The sequence below is a fragment of the Mauremys mutica genome, chromosome 3 (genome assembly GCF_020497125.1).
Source record: "Mauremys mutica isolate MM-2020 ecotype Southern chromosome 3, ASM2049712v1, whole genome shotgun sequence".
Lineage (NCBI taxonomy): Eukaryota > Metazoa > Chordata > Testudines > Geoemydidae > Mauremys > Mauremys mutica.
Window position 1 is genome coordinate 8,528,731 of NC_059074.1, and position 26,167 is coordinate 8,554,897.

Here is a 26,167-nt window from a genome sequence, read left to right on the forward strand (position 1 = left end):
CAGCCGGAGCTGAGTTGTTGAGTGCAGAAGCTCTGAAACAGGGGAGGAAGACACATCAGGGTAGGGCAGAGCTTTGAGGGTGGGTGGGAAGAGGACGAGATGGCAGGTCACAGCAGCAGTTGAATGGTGTGGGGATTCCAGGGCACAAGGTGGCCGGGGGCGGGGAAGAGAGTGTGTATGTGTGTGTTGTTTCATTGAGTGGCTGGGGAAGAGGCAGATCCAGGGCTTCTATCTCGTGATGCCAACTTTTCCCAACCTAGCGCTAAACATTTCCCAAATCTGGTGAAAAATTCCCAGATAAAGTTTTTTACAGTGCTTCTATATCCTGGGAAATTTCCCCAAACCTGGGCATTTGTGAGTAAAATGTTTCAACTTGGGAAATTGGGAATTTTCATTCAGAACATTTTACTCACAAATGCCCAGGTTTGGGGAAATTCCCCAGGATAGAGAAGCCCTGGGCAGGTCCCCGTGTGAGGCTGCCCTACAGGACGCAGACAGTGGTCAGCCCTAGGGGGAGATGGTGGGTCTCATCGCGGGGGAGATGGGGGGGAGGGTTTTGGCAGCTTCCCGCCCACCAATGCCCCATCTGCACATGCGATGGGTGGTGGGCTACAGGGACTTCAGGCCCCAGAGTGCAATGCGCTCCCTTGACGCCTGCAGCGGCCCTGTGTAGTTTGTTGAGACCACGATTCCCAGCATGCATTGGTCCTAGCTATGAGCCGTCAGGGCTGATTTGTGCGCAAGGGATGCTGGGGTTTGGAGTCTCCTTGCCAGCCGCTCTTCAGCCGGTCTCCCAGGCGGTCTTCATAGCGCATGCGCGGCGGAGGCGGGGCAGCGCACTGAGTGACCACGCTCACGGAGCGAGCCCAAGTGTTCGCTGGTTGGCGGGTGCGTGGCTGCGGCTCCACCCCTCCGGCTGCTGGTTGGTGGGTGTGTGTGTGCGCGCGCGCGCGCGCCCGAGGCTCCACCCCTCCTCGCTGGTTGGCTGGGCGTTGGCCAATGGGCTGTGTCGCGTGGCCGTGGCGGGAAGTGCGGCGGGGACCGGCCGGGTAGGTCAGCGCGTGGCAGTAACCGCGTTTTTCCCCGGGCTGAGGGGAGCCATGGAGGCGCGGGGCGGTGAGGACCCCGGGGGCCTCCGCTCCGGGAGGCCGGGGCCCTGAGCAGCCTTCGCCTCAGAGCGCGGGTGGCTGGTGGCCCGGGGTGGGGCGCTGCTGCGGCGGGGCTGGGCCGTTGGTGAGTGAGGGGGCAGGACGCGGAGGAGGGTGATGGCTGGGCCGGGGTCTGGGGGGGCAGGATGTGGTGATGGCTGGGCCATGGGGGGGGCAGGATCTGGGGGGGCAGGATCTGGTGATGGCTGGGCCGGGGTCTGGGGAGGCATGATGTGGTGATGGCTGGGCCATGGGGAGGGGGAGGGGTTGGGGGGGCAGGATCTGGTGATGGCTGGGCCATGGGGACGGGGGGGCAGGTTCTGGTGATGGCTGGGCCATGGGGATGGGGAGGGGGCGGGGTTGGGGGGGCAGGATCTGGTGATGGCTGGGCCAGGGGGAGGGGTTGGGGGGGGCAGGTTCTGGTGATGGCTGGACCATGGGGTGGGGGAGGGGGGGCAGGTTCTGGTGATGGCTGGACGAGGGGGAGGGGTTGGGGGGGCAGGTTCTGGTGATGGCTGGACGAGGGGGAGGGGTTGGGGGGGCAGGTTCTGGTGATGGCTGGGCCATGGGGAGGGGTTGGGGGGGCAGGATCTGGTGATGGCTGGGCCATGGGGAGGGGGAGGGGTTGGGGGGCAGGTTCTGGTGATGGCTGGGCCATGGGGTGGGGGCAGGATCTGGTGATGGCTGGGCCATGGGGAGGGGTTGGGGGGGCAGGATCTGGTGATGGCTGGGCCATGGGGACGGGGAGGGGTTGGGGGGCAGGTTCTGGTGATGGCTGGGCCATGGGGTGGGGGCAGGATCTGGTGATGGCTGGGCCATGGGGAGGGGTTGGGGGGGCAGGATCTGGTGATGGCTGGGCCATGGGGAGGGGTTGGGGGGCAGGTTCTGGTGATGGCTGGGCCATGGGGTGGGGGCAGGATCTGGTGATGGCTGGGCCATGGGGAGGGGTTGGGGGGGCAGGATCTGGTGATGGCTGGGCCATGGGGACGGGGAGGGGGCTTGCGGGGGAGAGGGGAGGCAGGATGTGGTGATGGCTGGGCCATGGGGGGGGGGGGAGGGATAGGGATTAGTGCAGACTGGGATGTGATGGCTGGACTGTGGGAAGGTGATCAGGGACTGGGGTGGTTGGAAGATGAAGAGGGATGGGGGGGATTTCAGGGGCTGGGTTCTGGGGTTGGGAGTCAGGACAATGTTGTGGGGGAGGGGATAGCTGGCACTGCGGTGATACAGTAGGTGCATGAGGCTAGTCAGTGAGGGAGTGGGATTTGGGACTGCAGATGTGGGGAGCGGGTGTAGGGGTTGGTGGGGCTGTTCAGCACCTTTGGAGAGGCAGTGTTGGCAAACCAGCTTTGCCTAGAAGCTGCTGCTCAGGTGATGTCTTCCTCCATTTCTCCCCTACTTGGGGGATGCACTCTGCACTGGGAAGGTCACCTTTCTCTTTACCAAACATTGTTCATTGTGTGCACTGTTAATGCAGCAGTTTAGTTCTGCACAGTGCCATTTTGCAGTGTGGTTGTAGCAAACTATGCAGCAGGACTGTGCTGAACAGTGATTCTTGAAAGCTGTGTCCATGCTCGATTTCTTTCTTAAAATTCCACTGTTGCAACAGGTTTCTATGTTCCAAGCAACACACAGTAAAATATAGACCACTAAACTAAAGGATCAAACAGAAGCACATGAAGCATTGTGGGTGAGCTGTCAGATTTTTACCAAACTTTCCTTGTCTTTCTCTTTCAGGATTTTGTTGCAGGTGAAAGTCTGAGGATTGTTATGACTTCAAAGACTATTTTTGTCTATTGCCCATTGGGCCACAAAAAGATATGGCTACAGAAGCTAAGTACAGCATTGTACGGGAAGTGGGCCGAGGGAGCTATGGGGTAGTTTACGAGGCAGTTGTCAGTCAAACCAGAAACAAAGTTGCAGTGAAAAGGATGCAGTGTAACGTACCTGAAAATGTGGAACTGGCTTTGCAAGAGTTTTGGGCCCTGCAAAGTGTTCAGAGCCAACATGAGAATGTGATCCAGTTAGAAGAGTGTGTCTTGCAGAGTGGCCAAGTCTTTCAGCCAATCAGCCGCCAGTACAGGAAATCGGATAGTCATCTGCTGCTGATTGAGACCTGTCTGAAAGGGCGGAGATGCATGGACCCCAAGTCTGCCTGTTTTGTGTGGTTTGTGATGGAGTTCTGTGATGGTGGAAACATGAATGATTTTTTGCTGTCTCGCACTCCAGATTCTCAGCTGAATAATAGCTTCATGCAGCAGCTGAGCAGTGCTGTTGCTTTCTTGCACAGAAATCAGATTGTGCACAGAGACCTGAAGTCAGATAATATTCTTATTTCCCATAGCCCTGGAGGTCCTGTAGTAAAGGTAAGAGGGGAATCCTTCTTGCTGCTGCTCAATATATGGGTGAAGTGTTGTGCCAATTGCATTACTTGCACTGAGTTGGTCACTTGGATAACGTTGTAATATTCAGTTTCCTCATTTGTTTCCTTCCCTTTGAACTTTTAGAAAAGGATGGGCAATTCACTTGTATGAGTCTCAAAAAAGAATTTTGGTGAGGGTGTGGGGCAGTCAATTACCTTTTGGCCTCTTCGGAGAATCCTGAGAGCATTTCAGTAGCATCTTTCATGCGCAAGACATTCCCTTAAGAGGAACAATTTAGGGCTAATTCAGTTTTAAACCACTACCTAGCCACTGTGTTCCTGATCAGTGGTGGAATATTTTCTCAATGAAAGCAGCAGGGCACTTGTGATTTCAGTGCAATCACACTGTTGGGTCCAGGACTTATTGGGGCTATACTTGGTAACACTGGGACTAGAGGGTTGCCACACTAAATGGTAGAGGATAAAGTTGCTTGCAGAGAGGGACATTTTAAATACACTCTGGATTAACTGATTGCAACTAACCTTACTATGGTTCCTGCTTTCTGGAACAGATTAGATTTGTCCTTTGGGGGTATGGGAAGGAAGCATGAAGATATTGAGAATAAGGTCTTCAGAGGCTTATACAGCATCTTCCCTTCCCTTATTGGTGGACCTACAGTCCTTACACACCTGTCAACACTTCCAATATTGTAGTCTATAGTTTTGGAAGCAAGAGGTTTTCTTATCTCTTGCTTCATCTGGGCTCCAGCCATGGGTCTTCGTGGTTAAAATGAAGACTGACTAATTCTCTTCCTTACAGAGACAGACTGAAAAAAAAAAAAGTCTTTCTCTGGAATAATTCAATGGGAAGAGCAGCTTAGTGGCAAGAAAGTCAACTCACAGTTTACTCCCAATTCCACGGGAGTTCCAGCAGTTAACTCAGGATGGTAGGCCTGTCCCTTGTGGGTAACCCATGTCTTGGCCCTCAAGATCAATACTGGCATATTGCTTTCTCCTTTAGAGCAGCCAAAGGACAAACTGAAGTTTTATTATTCAGTACAGATAATAGTGAATATATTAGCAACAAAGAATCCTGTGGCACCTTATAGACTAACAGACGTTTTGCAGCATGAGCTTTCGTGGGTGAATACCCACTTCTTCAGATGCAATCTTGCATCTGAAGAAGTGGGTATTCACCCACGAAAGCTCATGCTGCAAAACGTCTGTTAGTCTATAAGGTGCCACAGGATTCTTTGTTGCTTTTACAGATCCAGACTAACACGGCTACCCCTCTGATAGTGAATATATTAGAGTTCAGAGCACTCAATATAGCTACCTGCTCAATTGCTGTTCTGTTCATGCCTGTATGCACAGTACAGTGATATAGGTAATGATGGTGACCTCCTAATCTCTCCCCTTTTCGTCTATAGGTAGCAGACTTTGGCCTGAGTAAGATATGCCAGGGGAAAGTGAATGTGAACCAGCATTGCTTCTCGTCAGCCTGTGGGTCAAACTTCTACATGGCACCAGAAGTGTGGGAAGGTCGTTATACTGCCAAAGCTGATATCTTTGCCCTCGGGATCATTTTCTGGGCTATGGTAGAGAGGATTACCTTCAGGGATGGAGACTCTGAGAAGGAATTGCTTGGTGAGAATACTTGCTGTACAGCCAGCAATGAGCCCTAATTTATAGATCGTTCTCCTGCCCTATCCCCAGCAATCCTCTAAGCCCTGAGGATCTTTCCCCCAGGTATAGTCACATCCTCACCCTTTTTTCTGGCATAGTATTGGATATGGCTTCCTCTGGAGTCTGTCAACATTTCTCCACATCTCCACCAGAGGTATTGCCAGAAATCCGTAAAGCCCTCTTCCTCTTTCTCCCTACCCCTTTCCTCATGTTGAGTCCGCTTCCTTTGCGGGACTCCCCAATCTTTAAGACCTAGGAGCAACATGTTCAGAGCACATTATCTTAACTTTACTTTTGTTTGAAAGCTTTGTTAGACTTTTGTGATCTGTACTGCTTTTCCATTTACAAAAAACGTTTTGAGATAAATGACCAGGAGAAGAGAACTTGTCACCTGGCTTGGGCCATCCATTGAGGATAGGGGGTTGGGAGAGCAGCAGAAATGGGACTAGCTCCAATGAACTTTAATAAACCAACCAACCAAAGAACTCCGAAACAAAACCTCCAAACATATTCCAAAGGAAATCCTGAAACTCAGAGTTAAATTCCATTGGTGAAACATTTTCAGTATATCCACACCCTACAGTCAAGATTCAGCAACTTTATAGCCATGTCTGCTTTACCAGTGGCTCTCAAACTTACTTGATCGGACCACCCTTCTTTGTGTCTGTGGTAGTTTATGCGCCCACCTCCTGTCACACAAGTACATATACCGATATATGCGGCAGCGGTGCTTCACTAGAATGAGTTTTGGCATCTTTGTTTTTCACTTGAGTTTTTTTTCCCTGCGGCACGAATGAGTCAATGATCCATTGTAATAAGAGCAAAAGCAAAACTGCAGTTGTGGTCCGTGCTGACACTTAAATGTGCAAATGGATTAACCTACAAATGGCAATTTGTATAATGCTAGGCAAGCTTAACAGAAATCCATCAAAATGCGCAGCGCCATCTGGAGTCAAATGCACAGTGCCATCTGAGAACCTGATCTGTCCGGAGGAATCATCTTTGCTAGTTTTTCATTGCTGGGGGTAAAATGTGTGCAGTAAATTCCCCCTCCCCTAAATCTCATGCGTGCCCTCCATCCCTCCCAATACATTCTGCACCCCCCAGTTTGAGAACCTCTGCTCTACCTTGTTACCCTTGCTGTAAATCTATCTTTCCTTGAAGATGGGCTGATCTACAGTTGGTACATTTTGTCCTGCTGATAGTGGTGGTATATTTAAAGCCCACAAGGCAAAGGACCCATCCAAAGGATTGTAAGGACATGTAAGAAAATAGGTTATGAAGCGGGGAGGGACGTTTAAGTCATCCTTAGTGCTGTGTCTGGCTGAACAAGATTCTACAGGGATAGATGGTGTGTGATTCTAGGAATATATATTGCAACAGAAAATGCGCCTCAAAAGAACAGACTGACAATCTTTTATATGAACATACTAATCAGAGGCATTTCAACTCGCACTCAAGGAAGCCCAATATACATAATTATACATTTTTTAAAATATTGTTATAATTTCAAGTCCCAATAAAGGCATTCAGAGAGAGGCTCCTTTTACTGAGCGGCTGCTTTAAGTTTTCAAAACATAATGGAATTAAGAACTGAGATGGTTCCTTTTCAAAATGCCAAACAGGAAAAAAACGTTTTAGTTCTTGGCTAGAAAAACAGGAAACGTTCTGGGGCTGAGACCAAGGCATGAACAGACTTCATTAAAGTTTATTCAATAGCCATCCGCCAGCTCGAGATAAGAGACTTGCCTGGCTAACCTCCATATGCAGATCGGTCATTTATTCAGTGCTTGCTGCGAGGGCAGAGCAGCTTGACTGAGCAGAGTTTCCTTTGCTGTCTCTTTGGAACCCAGCTAATTCACTTTGACCAGTGAATTTATTTACATTTCTGTTCCTTAATTTTGCTGAGGAGAAGCTGTATCCAGCAGACTGGATAAAGGGAAATGGAACATATGATCATTTATTATTAAAAGTTGTTTGACTTAAATAACTGAATCACTATTTGCTCAGTTAACTTTTTTCTAAGTCATATGAACCAAACATAACCTGCCTCTCTCTGTCTTAGAGCTTCCAGTTCTGCTGATGTGGTAAAATTAATTGAAACAGAGTGTAGTAGGGGAAGCTCTTTGCAACAGGCTGTTTTCTTCACATGTGATCCCTATAACCATTTGACAATGTCCTGTGCAGGCCAAATTTAAAAGTGTCTTTCTGTTTCCCTCTGCTTGATGCACACTTGTGCAGAAATGGGGATGTAACAAACTTGATGGTTCCTGTTTTGGTATTGAACTTCTTCTGGGGCTGGTATCTTACAACACTTATCTTGGCAGTAGGCTCTGAAGTTGGGTTTCACATGCTGTGATCTTCTACTAATAAATCTTGTGTTGCTTGTCAGATGGACCTGTGGTGTGGATGAACTTACTCTTGTGAGGATTCTCCTTTTCCCCAATCTGACTTCTCCCTCTTTACAAACTATGCCCAGGAACCTACATCTGTCAAGGCAAGCAGCTTATTCCTGTTGGGGAGGCGCTGCTGGAGAATCCCAACATGGAACTGCAAATTCCTCTGAAGAACAAGAAGTCCATGCCAGACGATCTCTGCAGACTCCTGCATGACATGTTAACTTTTAACCCAAAGGAAAGACTGGATGCCTTCCAACTAGAAATTCGAATCAGGAGAATCTCATATGGGAAAAAGCGCCAACGTTCATAGCAGCAGGTTCGTGTCTGTACTGAGGTAATTTCATTTCAAACTTGCAATCCTAGTTTTTGATACTGACCTGATTGGCCTAAATTTCTTTAAATCTAACAGCAGTTCTCTAGTCATTGCTTGGTTTCTTTCAGTTTGATTGCACCCTTCACTGTCAGGATAACTGCTCTATAGGTTCAGTATATTGTATGGCCCCATGAGTGGTAACTGCTCAGCACGCTTATCGGTAATAGAACTGGAGATAAGAAACCAGTGTCAAATTAACCCGTTTCTCCTTAATAAGCACCTGTAATGGGTTTCGCACACATTTGTTGCTGTGTGTTACCACATATTTTCCACGTGTGGATGCACCTTAAAAGGTGGTGTTTGGCACGCTCTTGCATGTTAGACAAATGTGAGCCAGGTTATATAATGAAAAGTTGACTGTTATGTTAGTGCCAAGAGCCCTATCAGATTGGGGGTCGTGCTGTACACAGAGAAAGGTGGGGTTCCTGCCTCAAACTGCTTTTACAAACAGGCCTCAGTCCTGAAACAGAATCTGCTAGAGTGTGTCCCTGTGCCCTTCCTGGGTCCCTATGAAAATCATGCTGCTGATTAAGTCTGACTATGCTCACACTTGAAAATTTTGGCCCTAGTCATTGCATGTTGTTGTGACCTTTTTTGTTTTTGAGACTAGACAGTAGCAGCTTTGTTAAAACCTCAAGTGTGTACAGCACAAATTTCAGGAATTCTTTGTCAAATGTTTTGGTACATTGTAATGAGGTAACAGAAAGCCGTTAAGAGGGTAGCGACTAAAACACTTCATTCTGTTGCAAATTACACCAATTCACTGTCATTTTCTAATTGTTGCCTCTGTTTTTAAGTTTGCTATAAGACTGTTCTCCATGGCGGACTGCAGAAATGTTAGTTGAAATGAGCAGCAATAGAGATTGATACCAAACTTTATAAGACTATCAGTCACCTTTCTTTTGCCCCCAAAGGGGTCTCTTGCATCCTTTCCTCAGTGATAGAAAACCCCAGCTTTCTTGCTGAAGAATACTGGGCTCTCTCAAACCCACCATGCTGACGCACAGTATAAGGGTTGCTAATAAGTACAGTTTTTTCTTCCTGGAGCTGGGAATCTCTTTCGGGCACCTTTAGCTCATATCAGCCTGAGAAGCAAGTGACCCCAACCTGAAACTTGTGGTCTAAGGCAGTTTTTTTTTTCCCCCCCAAAGTACTGGTGTCAGGCACTGGGTCACCTGACTGATTCAAATTATGATGATTGTTGCTGCGCAGTAGCTGTAAATGGCCGCGCAGCACGGACCTGAAGAAGAGAGAGGTAGGGGGTGGGCAGGAACTGGGGAGGGGAGCAAGTTATGGCTTGCAGGGCTGCTGTGGGCCTCTTCCCTCCCCCTCCCCCCCCGCTGCTGCTGGCAGAGGGAGAGAGGCCCTTCCCCCGGCGCTCTGTGCTGCCTGCTGGCAGGGGGAGGGCTGGGGGGAGTCCTCTGGCCCCAGCTCTGGGGCACCCCAAACTCCTCATCCCTGGCCCAATCACCTGCCTGCCTGCCAACCTTCTGCCCCAGCCCTGAGCCCCCTCCTTCATCCTGAGCCCCTCACCCCTGCATCCCACCCTCTGCCCTATCCTAGGCCACCTCCCACACTCCTTACCATAGGGTTACTAAGGCTAGTGTCTAGCTAGTTATGTAAAGTGGGGTAAGCTGGAACGTATTGCAATATTATGATTTTATGAAAACTCTAGTCAAAAGCTGTTATGAGGGTCATGGGCATCAACAATTTTCTTCAACTGGGTTAGAGGAAAAAAGTTTGAAAACCACTGGTGTTGGGTACTGCCCAACAGTACACTAATTATCAGATCAATGTTAGATTGTTTACTATCATGACTGTGAATTCTTAAGTTAATGGGGTAGAAGAGCATAAAGGATGCTGTACAGGGGTTCTCAAACTGGAGGTCAGGAGATTATTACATGTGGGGGGGGGTCAAGACCTGTCAGCTTTCATCCCAAACCCCGCTTTGCCTCCAGCATTTATAATGTAAAATATATTAAAGTGTTTTTTAATTTATAAGATGGGGGGGGGGTCGTACTCAGAGGCTTGCTGTGTAAAAGGGGTCACTAGTACAAAAGTTTGAGAACCACTGCTGTAGAAGATTGGAAACATCATCAGTTTCACATGGCGGTTGCCGTGTTAAGAGTAAATCTGGAGAATTGCAGGTACAGCAGGCAGGGCAGTGCGCATTCCCCCACAAAGCCCTACGTGGCTGTCTCAGTCCCCTGCTTCAGCAGTCTCCTCTCAGGAGACAGGGTAGCTCACTTGATGCTTGTTCAATTTTTGACCTCTCTGTTGAACCAGTGCAGTGATGGTTTAGCTATGTAGAAAGTTTTACCCTAGGAATTAGTGTCAAACCACTAACTAGACATCAGATGGTAAAAGATTTCAGTTGCCACCAGTCTGGGCTGGAATTGAAACTGAATCGCCCTGCTAACATGTAATCTGAAATAAGGGTTCTTGTTCATTGGAATGCTAGTCTAATTAAGGTGTGGTGATGAGGTCTTTGATTGTCACTGGCTTCTTCCACAGGTCCTGTATTCCACTGTTACCATCACACAGGCATCCTGACCAATACCTCTGAATTCTCGTTGGATTAATGGTTTGACCCTGAGGGAGACTGGTCAGAATAAATCTTGACTGCTTCCCATTTGCCCCAGTGGTTGTATGTAAAGGAACAATTATTTATTTGTATAGTAATTTTAATATGTACGTCCTATATAGATTGCCCAGTTTTTTTAATGGAGTATTGCAGAGTGACCCTTTGCTTGTATAATAGTGAAGAAGGATGTTGGTGACTGGGGCTGCCAACCTTATCAACTCAGTGGCCATGCTCTGAAGTGTCAATTCCAATATGACCTGTCCTTGGTACAGCAGATGAGGATTGTCTTGTGCAGTGTTTAATTAGAGCTTTTCATGTAATTCCTTCATTCCATGGTGCTTGGCCATGTAACTAAATAGTGGCTGTTGCTGAAAGAGTGGCATGGTGTAATCTAATCTAATGTTTATCCAAAAACTTTCTAGCAGAAACAGAATATATTTTCATCACAGTAGTTTGTGAATATTCTTGCTTAGCTTAACAGAAATGCATTCTTAAAATAAATACAAAGACTGTTTAATATGTTGTTAGAATGTATGCATCACTATTACCTTAAGTGGTTTAGAGACTGAAGCTGTCTGCTGTGTCAGCTGTTTGTCCCAGCTACTCTGACATGGGAAATGAAAAGGAGTATTGGCAGGTCAATAGGGATCCAACCTATTTTCCCCCGTCTGAAAATAGTTAACACCTCTGGGATTGATATTTAACTATTTCTAAAAGCCCTTATTTCCAGGAAGGTGACTAAGTAGCCCTGGTTTTCCCTCCAATTCTCTTCTTGCCCTCAGCGCTCTTTTAACTGGTGGTTTGAAGGTGGGCTACAGTATCTTTGGACACAACTGATATTATGGGACAGGAATGTATTGTCAGAGGAAGACAGAAGAGAGCTCCTCTTTTTGTCTCGATGTACGCTTGTGCCATACAGGAGACCTTGCCAACACAGGCATGTTGGAAGGAGGTCTTGGGGGAGGAAGCAGGTAACTGATGTGAAGTCACAACAGCACCATTTATGGAGGGAGAACAGTGCTTGGAATTAATGGCAAAAATGTTTGAAATATGTTACAGATTTTTAAAAATGAATCAGATCTCTGGGCCTTGACAGTCTGCTGTGGACATTAGCTATTGCCTGCAAACCAGTCTCCATTCTCTTCCCTTCCCTTCCGCCACAGAGCTGTGACTGCAATATAAAAGCTTCTGCATTCCCTCGTCTTAAAAGTTCGTATAGTAGAACCTTCCCTAGAATATATTCCACACTACTTACTTACTTTGATCTGGAAGCCCTAGTGGGCTTCACAGGAAGAAGTGGAGAACTCTCCCTATGGCTTGGTGATGCCTACCTCTGTAAAATGCAGCATTTCCTTGCAGACTCAAGTCATCTGAGCTCTAGCTATAACCATCAAATAACAAATGAATATCCAGTATTAATGGTTAATGATCAGAGCTGCTGCAGGAACATACTCACCCAAAACTCTCCTTTATAAAACTTTTGGAAAAACCTCAAAATCTTTTAACAAACTTAGTGCTGGTGGAAGTTGCTGGCCTGGCAGTTATAGTGAGGTAGCAGTGCAAACTTTTGCTCTACATTCTGCCCTGGACAAATAGGTTAGCTATAGCAGTGAAAGGAGTTAGTTCTTCCCAGCCGGTTCAGCATTGCTCAGAGGGATACGGTTGGATAGGCTCAAGCAGGTGAGAATGGGAGTCTGAAACTCATTTGTCATCTGGAAATTTTAGATGTATTTTGGAGAAGGTTCTTGTCTCGTTAAAGCAATGAGACTATTAGTAAGTATGCTTTGGCTTTGGTCTGCTCATCTTCCCATACAATACTGCTCAATTTTACAGCTTGCTGGTGTTGCTGTGGTTTTGTTTCTCAAGTTAGGTGGCTCATTCTACAGCACTAGCTGACTGTTTTTTGCTAACCAGCTTTAGGCTGCAAAATTGTTCAACCTGCTTTACTGAAGAAATTATTCTTTTAAAATGTATTTCTTCTTTCTTAACTCCCACAGCTATTGAAACTGTGCTGTCTGGCTCTCCAATGCCATCTGTTCTTAGAACACGCAAAGTCTGCTAGTCTTGTGGAACCATCATAGTTGAGGAAGAGTCAAACTTTGGAATGTAGACTACAGTTAAGATTACACCAGGCAATAAAACCACTTTGAGGCACTTTAAATGTGTGTGTGGCACAGGGTTGGCTATTCTTGCTTGTTTTATCGTACTTTGTTGATGTTCTCCACAGCCTCTGTTAGAAATACGTATTTGTATGTGTGCGTTTTTGTTACCTCACACTGTGTATGTTAAATTTAATAAAAGGTTTTATACAGACACCTTGTATCCAAAGCTATTGTTTCAGTGAGCAAAGATAAATGTTTCTCAGCTTTTATTATTTACAGGACTAAAAACTAAATGCTCTCGGGTGGAGGTTTAGAATTTGCTCTTGGTTACCTGTCTTATGCTCCTGACATGCTTGTTCCTAAAACTCCCTCTCATCTGTGACATAATGTGGTGCTGACAGCAAACAGGGACAATTCTGTAGGGAACAGTCTTGCACTGTACTGAGACTAGATCACCTAATAAATCTCATCCATTTTTACCTTCTATTCTGTCCTACAGAAGGTAGCACTTCTTGAGAATTGAGCTTATAATTGGGGAATGGGCAGAGTTTATATATGGAAGGCACAAACTGAACATGAGCATGGCCTGGAATAAAGAAATATCCTACTTCTGTAGGGGAGAGGAGGACAGAAAACTGGACCTTCTGAGTTTCTATGCTACCGAAGTTTCTCTCTTCAAAGTTAAACTATCGTAGTTTCAAGAAAGCAAAATACAGAAAATCAGCTATTGCCTTCACCTCGGGCCTAATGTATGTATGTCTGTTTATTTGAAACTATTTCCATGACAGACTAGTTCAAAATTCCTTCTCCACATAAAACGTATCTACTTTTGAACTACCTTGGCATAATATGCTTGGTTATTCTACAGCAAGTGCTTGTGTTAACTTGCACAGTCCTGAGAACTGCTGGTCTCAGAACACTTAGGCTTCTCAGTAGGAAAGTTTAGGGACTAAAAGCAATATTAGGGTTACAGTAAGTGAATTCCACTGTGCCTAGTCCCTAGCTCTTAATTACTGAAACTGTTGAGTCCCTTGTAGGATGGCTTCTGTAATATTTTAGTAGTAACACTGGCTAGAGTTAGAATACACAATTGCAAAAGATCCATGGTAATATGTATGAAATGCATTCTTTCAAAAGATTAAAATGCTGGGATTGAATAACAGCTTATACAAAAAGGGAAAAAGTCTATTCAGTCCTGCTAGAAAATGGGAATACCAGAGCAAACACACCCCTGGCAGAAAGTGACCATCTTGTCCCTGACTGAAAACGGCGTGTTGGAATTGGGCCTGACTGCTTCTCAGCAGCTTGAGGCAAATGTGGGAGGGTTGTCTAACCTTGCTTTCATGGTATCAGGTACATGAAGCCTGATGCAAATAGTTTCTGGTGCTGGGCATTCTGACTTTAATAACCATTATTACAAACAGCTCTCACTAGGAAAAGTTTTATGCTGAACCCAGGTCTATTTATATCTGCTACAGTTTAAGCTCTTCATAACCATGCTGACTGATAGGGCATCAAAATATTTGCTGTCCCCACTAGTAAGTACTGCCATGATATGCCTCAGAGCTGGAAAATTGGGGGGGGGTTTAAAAAAACAGGTGTGGGAGGTTCTGCACACCCTTCTTATATGTGTGGCTCAGCCAGGTATGTCAGAGATGACCCACCACCACTTGACTGATTTCAGGTTAACATATACTGGTGGAGTTCTGCTATCCTACTGTGTGTTTCTGTTTCAGTTCCAGAAGTTGTGTAACTCCTCCCTGTAAAATAAGTATCAAGTATGTGTTGGCTTCAGCAACCATCCCCCTGCACTGAGAAAACAGCTCTATAGAGTAACCTCCTATGTAAGTTCTTCCAGCAATGCTGGCCCAGGCAGGATGGACTCGGGTTGGCTGTGGGATGATAGATGCTTTCAAACATGTTGTTTTTCAAATGGGACTAGGAAACTATACATGCAAAGAGGTAAGGTGATATGGGAAGAGCTCATTGAAAGGAAGAAGAGTCTTCACTAGCTCCTCTCCCTGGCAGGGAAAGTCAGCCAATGTGATTCCATTTTCTGCTATTGCTCTGGTTTTAAAACTAATCATAGCAACATGTTCACCACCTGTGCAGCTTTCAAAAAAAGAGAGGAAAATCCCATCATTTCTTCATCCAGAAGGCAAAGGGGACAGTGATGAAGAAGACAAAAGGGCTGCTACGTTCTAATTCCATCATATACTCACAGTACCTGTGAGATCTACAGCTGCTAGGAAATAGTTGTAATTAAACTCAAAGGGGCAGCTTACCATAGAGTAATGAAAGCTTTTTGGATGCCTGTTCCCAGCATATTATCTACATGCTGCAAAGGAGATGGTTTGAAACTGGATCCAGGAGCTGGTAGAAATAACTGCCTCATCTCAGTGGGGTCTCAAGGTTAAGACAACAGGAACAGATCTCTCCAAGCTGTAGCCAAAGTTTTGGAGTGGGCGAGATGAAAAGTTTGGCAACTTACTTCATGGTTCTGGCCTGTAGCTTTCAAGTCCTTTGGCAACTACTGCAAGAATTTGTCATAAAAAGCATCAGAGCCAGTTCAACTGTGGTCACTCACTGAAGAACTTTTCTTCAAGGGCTAAGAAAAGCTCCTGAATGTCTTCAGGCTGGAGATGTGAGGGGGTAAGGATCTGAGATAAGATTATGGTTTTTAATTTCCTGTCCTTCATGTGTGAAGTGGAGCCAGTATGATTTGTGGACTATAGCAAGCAGAATTTTTTTTGCAGTGGGTTGTAGCCAGAACAAGTAGGCTGCAATATCTTCACTCCTGCTTTACATACAGAGGCGGGGAATGGATCAAACCAAATGCTAGAGGAGAATTCAGTAGATGAGTCTCTGCTTGCTTGAAGCAGTGCTGCTATGGGACACAATGCTCTTACAGGTGCTGGCAATTGAAAAAGGCAATTGAAAGAGGTAAAACAGATTCTTACCTTGGGTAGTTTTTGAAAACACCCCAGCATCTTTTACAGTAATAGGGATGTTAGGTCCAGTGTCCTTAGCTAACTACAGTTAGTCTCCCTCATTGGCCATAGCAGTTTAGGACAGGAAGAACAGTGTAGCCAGTTTAAACTGTTGCAGTTGTTTTCACAGGATATAGTAACACTATCAGGAGTCCTTGTGGCACCTTAGGGACTAACAAATTTATTTGGTCATAAGCTTTTGTGGCTATAACCCACTTCAATCAGCAGAGTTGGATCTGAGGAAGTGGGTTATAGCCCATGAATGCTTTTAGTCTCTAAGGCGCAACAAGGACTCCTAGGTGTTTTTGCTGATACTGACTAATGCTAACAGACTATCCTGTAGCTACTGTATTCCACTATACAGGAGGCTGAAGTGCTATGGTGGGTGACGTGATCCAGCTACGTTCAAGGGGTTTACAAAGCACAGTGCAGCCATTTCTGTGAACACAATGCTAAGGAGCATTTCAATGCTGCAGTATCGTTCTGATGAATGAGGTAGCACTTTAAAATGATGTTAACAAGCTTGCACATTTCCACTATCTTTCTGTCAATCCCTGTTACTCTTTCAAGAGCCTTCTTGCTGCTAATTGATTTCTCCAAGGCTTTTTAAAGTTGAATGTGGCAATTGCCTCTCTTCTAAGCAGCACCAGTCTTCCCTTCCTTTCAAAGAGCTGCAGGCGTGGAGAACTTGAATTGAATGTTTTTTATTTAAAAATAATTATGTAAAGCTGCAGCCACTAGTCTCTCGTTACAGCAGTACCCATTTGCCAGCACGCAGGCCCCTGTTTTGTGCCATAGTCCAATATCTGCCCTCCCCAGTCAGCCACAGGCTGATAGTCAAGAGAGAGAATAGCAATAGGTGCTTCCATAGTGGTCATACAGAGAGATTTTTAGAGCATGAGCAGATATATTTAAAAAAAAGATTCTGGTTTTAAGTGAATGAGAAGTCAAACTCATTTCCCATGACTTAGCGATAGTAGGAGAGAGCAAGAAAGTTTTACCAGGGCTATAGGCTTCCGTAGCTGCTTTTTAGAGGTCAGGTCACACACGCATGAGTGCTACGGCCTTGTCTACAGGAGAAAATTGCACCACTCTAACTTAAATATTTTTTAAAATCATTTTAGTTTAATTGGTGCAAGCCCCTGTTTGGATACGCTGATTTCAGGGTAAGAATGTCTTCCTCCAGGTTAGCATCAGTTCACTAGGCATCTGTTTAAGTTAAGCCAAAATAGGCCACCAAACTGAAAATAAAACCATTTAAGTTAAACCAGTGCAACTTTCTAAGTAAATTTAACATCAGTCAGCAAGAGAATGTGGAAAGAGTGGTGTCGCCCAGGGATCTGTACTGGTCCCAGTCCTATTCAACATATTAATAAATTATCTGAAAAAAGGAGCAAGGTGGCAAAATTTGCAGATGATACAAAACTATTCAAGATACTTAAGTCCCAGGCAGACTGAAGAGCTGCAAAAGGATCTCTCAAAACTGGGTGACAGGGCAACAAAATGGCAGATGAAATTCAGTGTTAAGTAATGCACACTGGAAAACATAATCCCAACTGTACATATAAAATAATGGGATCTAAATTAGCTGTTACCACTCAAGAAACAGACCTTGGCGTCATTGTGGATAGTTCTCTGAAAACAGCTACTCAATATGCATTGGCAGTCAAAAAAGTGAACAGACTGTTGGGAATCATGAAGAAAGTGATAAGACAGAAAATATCATATTGCCCCTCTATAAATCCATGGTATGTCCACATCTTGAATACTGCATGCAGATTTGGTTGTCCCATCACAAAAAAGATATATTGGATTTGGACACGGTTCAGAAAAGGGCAACAAAAATGATTAGGGAGATGGAACAACAGCCATATGAGGTGAGATTAATAAGACTGGGACTTTTTCAACTTGGAAAAGAGATGACTAAGGGGGGAGATGATAGATGTCTATAACATCATAACTGGTGTGGAGAAAGTAAATAAGTTATTTACTTCTCATAACACAAGAACTAGGGGCTCACCCAATGAAATTAATAGGTAGCAGGTTTAGAACAAACATAAGGAAGTGTTTTTTCACACAAAACACAGTCAACCTGTGGAACTCTTTGCCAGAGGAGGTTGTGAAGGTCAAGACTATAACAGGGTTCAAAAAAGAACTAGATAAGTTCATGACAGAGCAACCCAGATAAGTTCATGGAGGATAGGTCCATCAATAGCTATTAGCTAGGATGGGCAGGGATGGTGTCCCTAGCCTCTGTTTGCCAGAAGCTGGGAGTTGGTGGCACAGTAACACAACCTCAGAACAGAGACGAACTGCAAGGGAAGTTGGAGGAGGGGCAGAAAAGGCAATAGGGATTGAAATAGGAGGGGAGAGGCTGCCCCAAACCCTCAGTGACACCCTGGCTCCCACTACCCCTGTTAAAGCCACTTCCAGGGCTGCATAAGGGATGCTGACGGGAAGCATCTGTGTACAAGCTTGCTCTGCATCTGTCCTGCACAATAATGGAGGCAGGATGACTAGGCAGCAAGTGTGAAATATTGGGACGGGGTGGGGGGTAATAGGAGCCTATATAAGAAAAAAAAAACCCAAAATTGGGACTGTCCCTATAAAATCAGGACATCTGGTCACCCTAAATGGAGGGCTTCATTCACAAAAGTTGTCGAATAAGCCAACCTTCGTCACCTGCAGTAACTCCACCCAGTAGCTTTAAAGGTGAAGTTTACAGATTTGAAAATAACCTGCATGTAGTCAAATAAGCTGATTACAGGGTTTGCACAAAATGCCACATGGAGCTGGACACACAACCTGGCAGTGAGACATTTGCCACTGCCCTGCAAAAGTACCTGTGGGCTCAACCTCAGCTGAGGGGCCCCCCCGCTGCACATGAGGTGGGAGATCTCCAGAGTTCGGTCCCTCTTACAGCCAGCAAGAGGGCAGATAGAGTTTCCGGGGGAAGAGACAGGACTGAGACAAGACCTGAATTTCTAGAAGAGAAAAGCAAGCAAGTCCAGGACTATAAATATAGCTTGGAAGTGGAAGAGCCATCAACCCTTTCAGGCCTCCTTTCAATATTACAACACTGCAGAAAAGGGCACAATTGTATTCCTCCTGCCCTATGTGGAACATTCCTGTGAACTCCCTCGCTGAGCCTTCTACCCTTATGGGTGTGTTGTTTCTTCTTTGGCTGGTGCTAGGAAGTGGGGAAATGTCCTCCCTGACCTAGCCAGAAAGAGGGGGCTAAAATTAATACAGAAGCACGCATGACTGGCTGCTGCCTCACCCTGCTTGTGTTTAAAAAAATAAATAAAAACGCAACCTGAGTTTACATTAGCTGTCCCTTAAGAAAATGCAGCAGCTTTTTTAAGTTTTTCTTTAATAATGAGATTTCCTGACAACCTCTTAGCTTTGGGAGACCTCAAGAAGTGGCTGCAGCATCTGTGAAAGGCTGCTGAGCTGCAGCACAGTGAATTAGCAATAGGGTGTGTGTGTGTTTCTTCACTGAACTCCTCCAAATAACTAGCCATGCCTGATGCACAAGAGCCCTAGCGGAGAAAAATGTTATGGGGTTCATCCATACTAAATGCACACACAAATCCAGGCCCAATATATGGAGATATACCTATCTCAGAGAGCTGGAAGGGACCTTGAAGGGTCATCAAGTCCAGTCCCCTGCCTTCACTAACAGGACCAAGTACTGAGTTTGCCCCAGATCCCTAAGTGGCCCCCTCAAGGATTGAATTCATAACCCTGGGTTTGGCAGGCCAATACTCAAACCACTGAGCTATCCCAGCCCCCCCAGTCTCCCACCTTATCCTACACTGCAAGTTTACAGAAAGAACAGAGGCACCTTGTCATATCAGTCCAGTCCAGGACTTAACTACATCTGAAAACACAGACCAGTGTAACTAAACCCCTTTATGGCTTGTCTACATGGGGAGATTATACTGTTTCTGTAGTAACACTGGTATAACACCCCACATGGGTAAGAATGTCCATACAAGAAGTTATACCAGTGCTACTATACTAGCATGATAATATCAGTGTACTTCCCCATGTAGCCTTTTGGTTCAGTCTAGCTACACCAGTGCAAATCCCTAACACAGATGCACTTATAATGGTTTAAGCCTCACTTAATAACCACATTAAGCTAAACAAGTTTAGACCCTTCTTAAAGCAGTTTAGTTGATACAGTATTTTACCAAATTAAATGAGTCTTAAACCACTTAAAGCGTATCATCATTAGGGCCTAGACAGCTTTAGTTATGCCAGTGCAACTGTATGTATTCTTCCATTGACTAAGCCAGGGGTCGGCAACCTGCGGCTCCTGGCTCGCCCGGGGAAGCACCCTGGCGGGCCGGCCCGGTTTGTTTATCCGCCGCGTCGGCAACTTCGGCCGATCGCGGCTCCCACTGGCTGCGGTTCGCGGTCCCAGGCCAATGCGGGAGGCAGGAAGCGGCGCGAGCCGAGGGATGTTCTGGCCGCGGCTTCCTGCCTCCCGCATTGGCCTGGGACCGCGAACCGCGGCCAGTGGGAGCCGCGATCGGCCGAAGTTGCCGACGCGGCGGATAAACAAACCGGGCCGGCCCGCCAGGGTGCTTCCCCGGGCGAGCCGGGAGCCGCAGGTTGCCGACCCCTGGACTAAGCCCTGGTGTCTGGCCAGCACTGAGGAAGAGCTGGATGAAGATTAAACCGAGACAAACTATGTTATTGCCGATGGGTAGAGCTTTGAAGAGCTTGCTGCCCTCAAACATCATCCTACATCCAAGATATCTGCCTTTAAATACCCAACGTAGGCTAGGCGGCCTAGACGCCTCACTGCTGTTGGAATCTCACATAACATGGGTTGCAATAAAATACACCCTATCAGCAACAGCTCTCTAGGCGATTGTGCCCTAGGTACTAGAGTGATGGCTGCCACTATAAGAGCCGTGCCAGTCCGCTCATCTCCGATGCCTCAGTCATGCACCTCTGTACTTGAAAGCATCAGCCTTGAAAAAGTTGCAACTGGTGCAGAACTCCTGTTCTCACTTTCAGGTGACGTTGTAAACAAGAAACAGGCAGCATTATCTTCTACAAATGTAAACAATCTTGTTTGAGCAATTGGCTGAAGTAGGACTGAATGGACTTGTAGGCGCTAAAGTTTTACATTGTTTATTTTTGAATGCAATTATTTTTTGTACATAATTCTACATTTGTAAGTTCAACTTTAATGATAAAGAGATTGCACTACAGTACTTGTATTAGGTGAATTGAAAAATACTATTTCATTTGTTTTTTACAGTGCAAATATTTGTAATAAAAAATAAAGTGAGCACTGTACACTTTGTATTCTGTGTTGTAACTGAAATCAATATATTTGAAAATGTAGAAAACATCCAGAAATATTTAAATAAATGGTATTCTATTTTTGTTTAATAGCACGATTAATCACAATTACTTTTTTTAATTGCTTGATAGCTCTATTACTTATACAAACATACAGGAGGGAGAAAGCATAGGCCCGGTGGTCAGGGCATGCACCTGGGATAGGGACATTCAAGTCCCTTCTCCAAACCAGGCAGAGCAGGAATTTGAAAACAGGGCCCTCTCCCACGCTGGTGAGTTGGCTAGCCCCTGGCTATTGGCTGTAGTGCAGTGAGTCTCTCTCAGACTCTCTAGTTTTCATGAGGAGGGGATGACCTGCGCTGATTTGGGCACCTAACTCCAAGAGCAGGCTCACAGCTGTGAATTCCAAGCAGAGATAAGCAGTTCCTTCTACTCCATAGCTACTTAATTACCTCTGGGGGGGTGAGGCTTAGGCCACAGACCTCTTCTCAGCATTTACTTCTAGCTAATTTAATCAGCTGCCACTCAGCCTGCTGGCTGCTGTTAATCCCATTTTTAGGCACCTAACTCTTCTCATGCATCGTATATTGCAGCCAGGCACCTAATTTGGGGACAATTCCACTATGCAGTAGGGCATTGCAGTACTGACCCTAAGTTTCCTTTGTGGATTTTGCCCTAAGATGCTGTGGTGACAGCTGCAGTGTAAAAACCTAAACAGAACAGAAGAAAGGGACAGAGGCAGACTGGGCACTGAGCTTGTGCTTTCTGCATATAGCTGCAGTGCTGGATAGGACTGGCACTTAAATAACAGGGAGTGCAAGGCTGGTTTTGATTTCTCCCAGTTCTCAAAAAAAAGATGCCTACAATTAATTTTGGGACTATATGTAGTGCTAAGACATTTATCTACCTGATTTGCAGGAAGTTAGACAGCTGCCTGGGGGGGGGGGGGGGGGGGAGGGGGAAGAAATATCAAGATCTTGGAGGATTACTGGGAAAAAAAACCACACACCCAAGTGAAACAAATTTTCAGCCTGGAGAAAGACTTTACAGCAGAGTAGCAAAATAGGAGATTGATCAGGGGACAAAACTAAAACAAATTGCCCAACCTAAAGCACTGCTAAAAACGTCTTCTATGATGGAGTGTGTTTGTATCCTGAATAATTTCTATGCCAAGGTTTCTTTTCCTCTTCAGAAGAAAAAGACAGCAGACGGAAAACAATGCTGAAGCCAAGAAAAATCTTGCTTGTATGGACTTTAATTTTTCCCCGGGTTAAAATCCATCAAGGCAAAGGAAGGGAAAGTGAAAAGAGTCACCTTTGCCCTTACTAAAATGAGACCTCACGCTCCGGTGCCTCAAACTGAACAGCAGCCTTGACATTTGGTGGAGCAGGAAGTGCTCTCTCTCCACTTCACTGCCTTATTGATGGGTTGGGTTGAAGCTTCCCTATTTATTTTCACTCCACAATATAAGCCTTTCTTTCGCAAAAAGGCGGACACAAAATCACAGGATATTACACAAGAGAGAAATGGGCTAAGAAGTTGTTACATGCAATTTAGTAACCAACAGAGAAGGTAGAAACGTCAAATCTTAAGAGACCATCCAACAAACGGGGGGGAGGGGGAGGAGGGGTGAGAAACCTGCACAACCACTAAAAAGATTCTTGTAATAACCACTGAGGAATGTAGCTCAGGCCCCCAGTGCAATGTGCTATAAACACAGGGCAACTTCCAGCTGAGATAACGAGCACTACTTAGCAAGGAAAAGTTCTTTATAGCCCTGCTGGGAGGGCTGCTAGCTACAGGTATGGTCCATGAGGGTTGTGGTTTGAAGTCTTGGCTGTGGCAACATGCAGGATGCATATGCTGATAGGGCAGAGAATGGCTGCACCTGGCCCTTTGGGGACATTTTTATTAGCAGTGCCAGCTCCTGCCTGAAATGCTGGCTTTAGGTCTGAGCATCTCTGTGGGTAACAAGAATATCCAGAGTTAGAACAGTAGTATAAATAATACTTGTAAAACAGTATTGGAAGGGACAGAAATCTTTCTTCTTCAGGGCATGAGCCAAACTACTGGGACAGTCGGAGGGAGGGGGGCAGGAGAGGGTGGTGTCAATGGATACTTTCCTTTGGTGAAGACACTAAAATTGGGCCATTAAGGCAGAATGCTGGGCATTACTGGAAGCTATACAACAAGTCTCCAGCATCACCAGTGAGTCACCCAGACCACTCTCTTCCCACCCTTCAGCGGCAGCAGCAGGGTCCAGCCCCAGCAAAAACAACAGGGGCTCCTGAGAGCCCTCAAAGGGACCAACCATGTTCTTGCACCCCAGCCAGTCTCCTCCCTCCCCACAGCCTGCCACATGGCCAGCCCTGGTGCAAACAGCAGGGGGGACCTCTGGCTGCTTTTTACTTCTCAGAAAATTTCTTTCAGCTTTCAAAGATGAAAGTGAGGCTGTGATTCCTCACCCTCACCCAGCTCAGGAGTTACCACCAGGAAGGCGGTTGCCAAAGGGGGCTGTTCTTTCACCAGGAAGGGCTAAAAGGATGGTCTGTGAGCCTAGAAAGGACCAAGTTGAGATCCCACTGTGAGACATGGGTCCGTACCTGCAGGAAGAGGTCTCTCAAGACCTCTCAAGAATCTGACCGTCATGTTATGAGAAAACACCATCTGGCCCTGGATTGGTGGGTGAAAAGCAGAGATGGTCACAAGATGCACTCTAATGGAAGAGCGTGCCAGGCCCTGATTTCTCAAATCAAGCAGGTAGTCTAAGACAGATTGTATGGAAGAATGCGAGGATGCCCAGCAGGAAAACCTTGTGCACTTGGCCAGGTAAGTCAGTCTGGTTAAAGGCTTTCTACTTTTCAGGAGGACCTGCTGGACTTCCTCCGAACAGATCCGCTCCTCCGGGTTCAGCCACACAGCATCCACGTCGAGCGGTGGAGGGACGTGAGGGTGGAGTGTAAGAGCCGACCGTAGTCCTGTGACAGCAGGTCCAGTCAGTTGAGCAGGGGCCAGGGAGGGGCCTCTGGAAGATCATGTAAGGTTACCTCTTGGTGGAGCAAGCACTCGTGGTGAGAGGAGAAGGCCCTGCTGAAGTAATCTGCTAGTGTGTTCTTGACGTCAGGGAGATGACAAGCCTCCAGGTAGACTTTGTGGTTGATGCAGAATTTTCAAAGGAGTGCCTCTTGGCAGAGAGCCGATGAGCATACTCCTCCTTGCCTGTTGATATACAACATCTAGGCTGTTTTGTCCATCAGAACTCTCACCACCTTGCCTGACAGGTGAGGTAGGAAGATCCCGCATGCCAAGCGGACCGCTTTGAGTTCTTTGATATTTATGTGTAACATCATCTCCTCCGGGGACCACATACCCTGGGTCAGGAGATCTCCGAGTTGCACCCCCTAGCCGAGGTCCAAGGTGTCTGACACCAACTCAATGGAGTGAGGGGGGTTGCCAAATGGAACTCCCTCTAGCACCTTCTTGCGATCACTCCAACGCCGCAGTGAGGTGAGTATTGCCGGGGTATGGTAACGATCTTTTCCAGGTGATCCCTGGACTGGAAATAGACTGTAGTCAGCCACTGCTGCAGGGGCCATATCTGGAGCCTGGCATGGTGGACAACGTACGTGCAAGCTGCCACGTGGCCCAGAGACATAGGCAAACCCTGGACATAGTCAGGGGAACATGAAGACTTCCACAATGAGGTTTGTCAATGTCTGGAACCTTTCTAGCGGCAGGAACACTGTGGTGCGGGTTGAGCCAAGCACCGCTCTGATGAATTCTATCCTTTGCATTGGAACTAATGTAGACTTTTTGTCATTCACCAGTAGGCCCAGGGAGCAGCACGTGGCTTGCAACAGACTCACAGACTTTAAGATCAGAAGGGACCATTATGATCTATTAGTCTGACCTCCTGCACAACGCAGGCCACAGAATCTCACCCTCCCACTCCTGTAAAACTCCTGACCTATGTCTGAGCTACCAAAGCCCTCAACTTGTGGTTTAAAGAACTCAAGGTGCAGAGAATCCTCCAGCAAGTGACCCATGCCCCATGCTGCAGAGGAAGATGAAAAACCCGCAGGGCCTCTGCCAATCTGCCCTGGAGGAAAATTCCTTCTCGACCCCAAATATGGTGATCAGCTAAACCCTGAGCATGTGGGCAAGACTCACCAGCCAGACACCCAGGAAAGAATTCTTTGTAGTAACTCAGATCCCACCCTATCTAGTGTCCCATCACAGGCCACTGGACATCCTTTTGGACCTGAGATCTGGAGCTGCCTTTGACCAGCCAGTCATCGGGGTACGAGTAGATCTGGATACCATGGCACCTGAGGTAAGCCGCCACCACCGACATGCACCCTCGGTGCTGTTAGGCCAAACAAGAGGACCAAAAATTGGTAGTGGCTGGGTCCCACCGTAAATCAGAGGAAGTGTCTGTGTCCTTGAATGATTGCTATGTGGAAGTATGCATTCTTTAGGTCAAGGGTGGCATACCAGTCTCCCAGATCCAGGGAGAGGATGACAGAGGCCAGGGAGACCATGCGGAACTTCAGCTTCTTTAGGTACCTTCTTGAGGTCTCGCAGGCCCAGAATGGGATGGACACCACCCTTGGCCTTTGGGATTAAAAAGCATCGGGAATAAAACCCCTTGTTCCTGTATTAGACAGAAACCTCCTCCACCGCACCCAGTTGCGGTAACCCTTGAACCTCCTGTGTGAGAAGACTCTCATGAGAAGGGTCCCTGAAGAGGGACAGGGAAGGGGGTGGGGTAGAAAGAAACTAGAGGGTATAGCCCTCCACCACTGTGTTCAGGACCCAGCGGTCCGAGATTATAGAGTTCCATGCAGGGAGGAAAAAGGAAAGGCAGTTGGAAAAAAACAAGATGGATCCGGGGTATAGTCTGGTAGGTCACCATTGGGCACACCCTCAAAACGGTTGCTTGGCCCCCTGCTTGTTTTGGGTGGAACCTGACCGAGCAGAGGGTGGAGGAGGATGGCTTGGGCGGCATTTGTAGCCCTTGGCCTTCTTGTGAGGCAGTCCTGCTGAGGCTGGCTCCCTTGTCCATGAAGCTGTTGCGGTTTGAACCGCTTATGTGCCGGGCCTGGGACGTAAAGGATCGTATGGGAGTCCCTTAAACCATGCAGCTTGCTGTATGTCTGCTCTGCAAACTGGCCTGGTCATTGAAGGGAAGGTCCTGC

At 46.6% G+C, this 26,167-nt stretch overlaps 1 protein-coding gene across 7 annotated transcripts; it reads left to right on the forward strand.

The window, feature by feature from the left end:
• The first annotated feature begins 975 nt into the window (after positions 1 to 975).
• LOC123367601 (serine/threonine-protein kinase PDIK1L-like) lies at positions 976 to 12,865 on the forward strand. 7 transcript variants are annotated; one of them, XR_006578549.1, is made up of 6 exons: positions 1,097 to 1,233; positions 2,886 to 3,514; positions 4,941 to 5,157; positions 7,676 to 7,911; positions 10,483 to 10,615; positions 12,550 to 12,865. XR_006578549.1 is itself a non-coding variant. In XM_045011937.1 (5 exons), exons 2-4 carry the CDS (start codon positions 2,969 to 2,971, stop codon positions 7,903 to 7,905), a joined length of 993 nt encoding a protein of 330 aa, XP_044867872.1. In that variant the 5' UTR covers positions 976 to 1,049; positions 2,886 to 2,968; the 3' UTR covers positions 7,906 to 7,911; positions 10,483 to 12,865. The 7 variants fall into 7 exon arrangements, 6 of the variants coding, with proteins under 6 accessions (XP_044867872.1, XP_044867874.1, XP_044867871.1 ...); XM_045011937.1 differs by lacking the exon at positions 1,097 to 1,233 and adding an exon at positions 976 to 1,049 and having other exon boundaries at positions 10,483 to 12,865; XM_045011939.1 differs by having other exon boundaries at positions 1,077 to 1,116; positions 10,483 to 12,865.
• The last annotated feature ends 13,302 nt before the right edge of the window (positions 12,866 to 26,167 follow it).

What these genes read in the sequence shown, in the direction of transcription:
- LOC123367601 (XM_045011937.1), top strand. Translation starts at nt 2,969, where the DNA reads ATGGCTACAGAAGCTAAGTACAGCATTGTACGGGAAGTGGGCCGAGGG. An exon ending in CTGGAGGTCCTGTAGTAAAG is followed by an intron (nt 3,515 to 4,940) that starts GTAAGAGGGGAA and finishes TTTCGTCTATAG; the next exon opens with GTAGCAGACTTTGGCCTGAG. An exon ending in CTCTGAGAAGGAATTGCTTG is followed by an intron (nt 5,158 to 7,675) that starts GTGAGAATACTT and finishes AACTATGCCCAG; the next exon opens with GAACCTACATCTGTCAAGGC.